The following is a 7,947-nucleotide window of genomic DNA, read 5'->3' on the forward strand; positions in this document are numbered from 1 at the left end:
TCAAATGCAAAGGAAATGCTCTTTTTAACAATAGCTGTTCTTGGTGGTGAAATTTTGAGCAAAAACTTGACTCCTGTAATTATTTTTAATCTGTTCTACGGTGAGAGCCGACCCTGAAGCTACCGTATCCCCCAGAACCCATCATGCACCAGGGAAACGAGGCGCTCGGAAACATCACCTGGGAAGCTCCGATGATTTTCCTTCAGCTATTTCTAGCTGTAATGAAGCAGATTTATCATCATAAAACTGAACATTTCAGCCAACCAGCTGGGAACACTATATATAAGAAAAAAGGTCAGGGAAGTCCATTAGCTTCTATATAAATTTCAGCACACAACAAAATCCTTCATCTTTTCTCATTTGCATCACGGCTGTTGTGGTGTGAATCATCTCAATGCCACATTGTGGGAGGAGGGGGAAAAAATCAGAAAATAAATCTTTTTTTTCTTTTCTTGGTTCCCAATAATGTTATCTAGCTCCAAAAGCATGCAGCTGGAGAGACACCATTTTCCTCATGTACAATCTGAGCGTGTTGAAATGCACAGGAACCCAGGTTGTTTCTGACGTGAACAGCCTGCAGGAAATGTCTGACCGGGTCCACCTTTGGTCTTTGAAGGAAATGTGCTGAGCAAGCACAAAGGTCTAGTGGGACTTTTTTTTTTCTCTCTCTCTTTGCAACATTCAATCAGCTGCCGGCGCAGGTCCTGACAGGTATCATGGCTGTAGCCACAGAGGGACTTGAAGCACTAACATAATTAGATTTCAAGACCGTTGAGACTGTTGTTGAGAAATACGAGAACTACATATTTACATTATTTCCACCTTTATTAAAATCACACTGTTGAATTTAGCTAGCTTAAATTTTCAGTTAATCCTTTCCGGTTTATGTCCTTTAACAGGTTTGAATAATAAAGTGTTGAGAAAGCCGGACAACCCAACTCACACAGCCACCATCTTTATTTGTCTCCTTGAGGGCAGGGGGTGAACCAACATGGAAGAGCATTCCAGTTGATTTTTCAGGTATAGAAGCTATTGATCAACCACAAGGAGTCTGGGAGAGTCCCTTTGTCTAACCCTAGCATGGTTTGCCATATTTTATAGCCACTTGCCATTAAGATTCTTGAATTGCTCTCATGCCTTGTAAACATTAAGCATGTCACTGAATCTTTAAAAAAAAACAACTCATATCTCCGCCGCATCGTTTAAAAAAATAATATCATACACTTGGGATTGATTTCAGAAAGGTTTTTATCCATATGAACCTTGCACAAATATGCCACAGTGTCGTTTTAAATATGTCAAACCTACAGGGGGCAGTGTAGCACCAAGCTAGCACCTGTCAGCCAATGAGGTTGCTTCAAAACAACCACCACTTCCTGTTAGGAATTGAACATGGCGCTAGTAGGTTGATTTGCGTGGACAGATGTAAAAGGCTGAGCTACTTGAACATGAAGTCAATAAAACACAAGACGATGTCGATTGGGAATCATGTCAAAGCAAATATATGGATGTAATGGCCCATTATTTGTCGCATTCCTACGCATACGTGAATACAAAGTTTTCTCAAACAAATGGTTGGAGTTTTGATAATCGTTTTTAGCAGGACTACATAATTTTCGTGTGGATGAAAGGTCAAAACGCTTAAAAATGTATTTGTTTTCCCAGATATCCGGCTGTGTACTGACTAGACTTAGACTGACTTCACCTATTTTAGATTCCAGAGTAGTTAGCTTTAAGTCTGGTGCCATGAATTCCACCAAAAAAAGGAGGTTGACATCAAAGGTCAGGGGTCAATTCCTAACTCAAGTATTGAGTTCAAGTATCTTGGTGTCTTGTTCTGGAATGATGGTTGGATGGAACAAAAGACAGACAGACACAGATGTGACATGCTTTCTTCAGTCTGTAAATTAAGTTTATTTGTGCAGCACATTTCAACAGCAATGCAATTCAAAGTGCTTTATATCATGAAAACACAAAAAGTTGTTGTCAGGCGTTCACATAAACATGTGAATAAAGTTCACCGAGGTTGAAAACAAATGTTTTGGCATTTTTCAGTGAAACGTGTCGCCACGCTGCCTTCACTGCTACTCTGACTGCTGAGAGGCTGACAGAAACCTGCTGCAAAAAGCTAATGATTGGCTTTTATTTCACTTCTCAGTGATTTGGTGCTTTTCTTTTCACCATTTGGAGGTGGAATAACTTTTTGTTCATCAAAAATGCACACATTGTTGTAACCGAAAACATTTTGTCTTAGGTGTAAAATATTTCAGAACATCTTCTATTTTTGTGATCACAGATCTGATCTCAGCTGTCTGATTTATTGTGTGTGTCACAAACTTTCAACATGATGTTAATCCAGCTAAGAGTCTGGCTTATAGAACAAACTAAAGTCTTGTGAAGGTTTTGACCATAACACTGTCAGCAGTTTGGGTTTAAAACTTACTTTTTGGTGCCGATTCTGGTAAATTTCTACAAAAAAAAAAGGCTCCCTTGTACCTGTTGCCTGGAGATCTCAATTTTTATGGAGGTCTTCAAGCAACTATTGTTGATTTACCTCAGAAAGCAAGTGAGAATTTTGGACCCCACAGCAGCTCATCATCCTGGGAATGGATTTAAACACCTCAACTCTCATGACGACAAGACGCGAGCAAGAAACATTGCATTTTTCTGAAATATACCAATCTATGTGTTATGAGTTTAAATGTTCAATGGCATTCACTTTTTAAAGCTACTTACTGGAGTAAAATAACATTGATATATAAAATTCTTATTATTATTTGTATTTTTATTCACTGTTTGATTAATGCAGAATTCTTGATGTAACGCAAGAGAAGCCTGAGCCAAGACACAAACAAATTTGAAGTGTGCAGTTAAGCCTAAAAGCCATTTGTTTTTTCAGATTGTGTGTCTTTATGTGGATTTTGCAATAGTTTAAAGCCAGAAACCTGCTTTCACAATACAATCTGCTGAGTAGAATTTGTTATTGCTGTGTATCCCGTGAGGCTGTTTAAACTTAGCTTTTGCTGCCCCCTGGTGGTTGCTTACTGTCCACAAAAATCTGAAACGGGAGACAACTGCTGAATGTTTTTTGTTGACGGCTCTCAATGTGACAGTTTCATAAATTATTTTTAGACAAATTGTGGAGCCTGCGGGAAAATCAACAATAATTCTACATGTCATAGGAACACAAACAGATACTTGAATATGTCGACTTTATGAATAAGTTACTAAAAATATGACAAACCTTTTGGCTAGACATTTTTACATTTCTAGCCAGCTAGCATTTTTATATATGCTAGCTGGACAAGCAAAGTTATAAAGTTGTCTAACAAGAAGCAATTCTGAACCTCATGCTGTCTAATTCTGTCCATGTAAAGCAGAAAGGCGATGTGTTCATTCTTTTGTGTGTCTTTCAGTTACAGTGTCAATTTGTTGCCAAACTGGGGGGAAAATTTATGAGAAGAATGCCTTATTTCTCTACTCAATTGTTGGGAAAAGTTGCCCATGGCATTTGTTTTTCTAATTTCAATCAGAGGATTCATAAAAAATGAATAAGGAGACAGAGACGCAACAAGAAGAAACCAGATCTCTGCCAGTAGCAAACTGCAGATTTCATTTTTCAGCAGTTCTTCAAGAGGAATAATTGATTGAGCTCTGTTTGAGTTTAAAACTGCGTTATCTGTCCATTAGTTATAGCTGGGTGAACCACAATAACGGTAGACTGAAAGCCCAGATTTTTTTCCCCCTTTCTCATTAGACAGACAAATTTGATTCTCTATAGAGAGCAGACAGGTACGTCCTGCACCATAAACAAAGTAACTAGTAACTATATTTAGTCAGTTACATTTATTAATTACATTTACTTGGAAAATATGTACTTTAGGGAGTAGTTTTACTACGCTGTACTTTTTACTTTTACTTGACTAATGTTATTATGAAGTAAAGCTACTCTTACTTCAGTATAATGTTTGTGTACCAACCTTTAATCAGTGTTTAAGTTTTGTTCTCATCTAAGTCTGTGGATTCAAAATAAAAGCATAAAGCAAACAGTGTAGAATATTTATCAAATTATTTCATTTGAGTAAATCCTATTGGCGCATCGTAAAGCAGATACAATTGGCGCTGTGAGTCCAGCTCAGTGTGTGAATGACGCCATGCTCAGGATCACAGACACACCATTATCACTTCACACTGACATCACTCGGTTCTCCAGGGCGCTGCCCCGGGACCCCCCCCCCCAGGTCCCCCACACCCTCCACTGCCTGCCTCCTGTAGTGCAGTCATTGTGTTCCCTCGTCTGCATTGGGGCAAAATGGGACGATGTCACCAATCTCTGTGTCCAAACATGATCCAACAGGGCTGCTGTGACCCGTCTTTTTCCCACTGAACCAGACGGGATGGAAGTTGCTGCGTGATGATGAGAGAGGGGCGGGTGAGGGTCCGCCTGGCACCGGGGTGGAGAATGTAGAGAGGACGCAGACCGTCGATCGGTGACAGCGGTACGGTCAGAAAACTCAGAGGACGGCCATGTACAGGGATTGCGTAAATATCGCCGCGGTTTCTCTACCTCCAGACAGATTCACACTGTGTCAGTCTCTTTGCTCTGCACTGCTGGATCCTCTTCAGTCCTTTGCCTTCAGCTTGGGATCAGGATTCTCTCACACTCAACATCTTTTCAACCCGCTGCTGCAGATGAGGAGGCTACTGGACCACTGGATGTTGTTCTTTTAGGAAAAGTTGTTTTTAACTGCGAATGAGCATCATCCTATGTAAGGAATAAACCAAACCCTAGCAACTGGGGAATGTTCCGAACTATTATTTGACCAAAGATGCAGAGGGATGGACGACACACGATTGTCAAAAAACTGAGCAAGTCGATTTGAAGCAACAGTTATTGTTTAAGATCGACTTTTTTGAGCTTTAGATTATGTTATAAGGTTATTCCCTCATCGGAGACACACCTGGAGTGTTGCTTTGATTTTTCCATGCATGTTTGAGAAATCTTTTAATCTCCCATGCAACACTTCAGCTGCGCAAAACTCTTGGTGGGACCTAACACCGCATTCAAGGATGACGCTCCACCTCAGACGTACAGCTCCCAAGCTTCAGAGCTTCCCCACTCAGCTCCTTCAGACTAGCCATCAGCAATTAGCCAACACCTGGTGGAACTGCACATGTACTGAGCTCGTTATAGGAGCTACTTATCAGTAAAACATTCCTAAAAACACTGTTAAAGTTGTGATGACGTCCTGAAGGCGGAGTTTCAGAAAGTGAAGGAGTTTCTTAAAGAGACAGAGACCCAATTCCAAGGTGTTACATTACAAAATCAAATTTCTTTTAAGTCATATTTGATATATGTAGCATTTTTATAACAACTGAATGTTACTTGATTGGGATATGAAATAGTACTATGTGTCTAGGAAACACATAAAACTGCATTTTTTAAAAACTTTTTTCATGAATATAGACCTCAGTCTGGTTAAAGTGTTGCATTCTGAGCATTAATACAGCATCAGAGTCTTGGCGTGCCATGCCTGAGATGCAGAGCCTTTACTACAGCATGCGTCGGCCCCCAAGCCTCTACCTGGGCCCCTTGGTCGCGCAGCAGCACATGCTGGAGGAAGAAGTGCAGTTCTGGTGGTTCCGAGACCCCAGACGGTCCTTGTTTTGCTACTGTGCCTCAGTGGCACTCATACTGGGACTGGGCCTTGGTGGAGTGGGGCTTCTCTCCACCACTAACAGCCTCTCCGTGGAGTGGCGTCTTGGAGTGGGGACCACGCTCTGCCTCCTGGCCCTCGCCGTTCTGCTCAAGCAGCTCCTGAGCTCTGCCATCCAGGACATGAACTGCGTTCACAGTCGCCGTCAGATTGAGCGGCTGCGGAGCGGAGGGAGGGCCGATCCGGCGCTGATCCTGGCCGTGGGGCTGGCGGTGACGCTGTGCGGGACGGTCCTGCTCTGCGTGGCCATGGTGGGCGGCCGGAGCCATGACAGGAGGGAAATGTTGGTGTCCGGGGTGGTACTGGTGGCTGCCGGCACCGGTACGGGCCTGGCCGTTGTGGGGTACGGCGTGATGGTGCATCTCAAGAGGAGAAGGGAACAGAGGATGAGGAGGAGACTGAGGGTCAGGAGCACGAGGAGGCTGGGGGGTCACGGCGTCCGAATGTTCAACGTTTCGCCTCGACAGACGAGTCAAGCCAGGAGAGACGTGTCTACCAGCAGGACAAGTCTGATCTGAACGGACCAAACTGACCAGAACACAAGGACAAAGCACTGGACTGGAATAGAAACTTTGCAATTTGCTTAAGTAATAAAGATGAGAATCTTATTACAAGTTTCAGTAGTCGCGTTTCCATTAGTCAAAGTAAAAGCAAATTGAAATCATGAAAACAGGTTTGCTTAATGGAAACATGGCAATTTAGACAGCGATGTATTTTGCAAAACTGCAGTGGACCCACTTTTATCACATCACGTGAGTCACATGATTAACAGCCAGATGTCTCTACTGGTGGAAACGACAAAGAATAAGACAGGAAGTGGATGATTTTTTTTTTCTGGCTCCACCAGGGCTCTCACAGCAATTACACAGTTCATAAAAAGTTGTGTGTTTAATCCGTAGCTTTTCTGTAAAATGTATGACTCCTAATTTTTCCCCAAAATGCAGCCGCTCCCAAGTATAAGGGGCTTTTCGTTCCAACGCCTGAATAAGACGCTGACATCTCCTCTCATTGCCGATAGATTCTATGGTTAAGAGGAAAATTTCCACACAATTTAAAGTCAATTTATTTCTGCAGAGGGAAAGATTATTCAGAAATGGAAAGCATTTGGGACATTTACCAATGAGGGAGTGGACCAAGTCTGAAACTCAATAGACCTCAGTTCATCTGTTAAATGTGTAAATAATTAAGAGGAAAATGGGGGGGGGAAGAAGAAGAAAAAAAAAAGGTCAAGAGCAACTGAAACGGTTTCCAATAAAGAATTTGCCAGAATCACTTTGGTTTGGATGAATGGAAAAAAAAGACAGACATATGGGACCAAAACAGACACCGCAGACCCAGGGATGTACTTTCTTTTTTTTTCCACAGGTATTGTAAATAAAGTTTATGTAATTTAAGTCATTTAGAACATTGCAATGAATGAATTTATTCAGAGAAAATTTTATATATGTAATGTAAAAAATAAATGTGAACATCAAGGTGTGGCAAACGTGATTCGTTTTTACATTTTCAAACATAATCACCTCGAGACAGAGTTCAGTCATTCTGAAAACATATCCGTATCTTTCACATGTGCATTAAAATGTTTTAAAGTGTTTATACTGAGTATAATCGGGGTGAGAGGGGGGGGGGGCTTGTGTGGTCTTCAAGCTCTACATAAAACAGAAAATACGTGAATAAAATCATTTTAATTGAAGAACAAAGGGGAAAAAAAGTGCAATCAGAGGTCAGAGTGCGTACAAGAAGTGCAACTGCAAGCTCATCGACTTTATTACTAGACCTGAAATACCTGAGCCAGTAGATATGCCAGACGCTTGTCATAAAAATAAAAAAAAAACATTGCTGCCCTTCCCAGTGTGGTGAAGTGTTTGAGGCTGTAACTTCACTGAATTGTTTTAAAGTTGCAGTAAAAATATGTTTTTTTACATATTTGTTCAATCCGTCACCATGGTGTGTCAGTACGTTATGAGCCAGATAATCTCTGAAAAGATCAAATTCCTCCACCTCCTCTATGAGCTGTTGTAGAAATAAACCGCTCCAGAAATAAGCCAATCAGAGCCAAGGGGAGGGTCTTGGTGACATCAATCATGCTTGGGTACGCGCTGCTATATGTGCCAATGGCGGAGAAACAACTTAGCATTCCAGTAAATCTTTTTATCAGCTGTCATCAGTGGCCATGCTAACTAGCTTTAGCATTCATGAAAGGCTATGATGATGGCAAGCGCGTACACAA

The 7,947-nt window shown here is 41.5% G+C and overlaps 1 protein-coding gene across 1 annotated transcript; it reads left to right on the forward strand.

Annotated features, from left to right (window-relative positions):
• Window positions 1-4,256: 4,256 nt before the first annotated feature.
• On the forward strand, window positions 4,257-7,540 carry LOC106963747 (transmembrane protein 125-like). The gene has a single exon (XM_015058820.1). The coding sequence runs from the start codon at window positions 5,531-5,533 to the stop codon at window positions 6,233-6,235; it is 705 nt and encodes a 234-aa protein (XP_014914306.1). The 5' UTR covers window positions 4,257-5,530; the 3' UTR covers window positions 6,236-7,540.
• The last annotated feature ends 407 nt before the right edge of the window (window positions 7,541-7,947 follow it).

The sequence above is a fragment of the Poecilia latipinna genome, unplaced genomic scaffold (assembly GCF_001443285.1).
Source record: "Poecilia latipinna isolate Pla-1442-1.1 unplaced genomic scaffold, P_latipinna-1.0 Scaffold1575, whole genome shotgun sequence".
Classification (NCBI taxonomy): Eukaryota; Metazoa; Chordata; class Actinopteri; order Cyprinodontiformes; family Poeciliidae; genus Poecilia; species Poecilia latipinna.

Bases quoted from the DNA above. Each gene is read 5' to 3' on its own strand.
- LOC106963747 (XM_015058820.1), top strand. From the start codon at position 5,531: ATGCCTGAGATGCAGAGCCTTTACTACAGCATGCGTCGGCCCCCAAGC.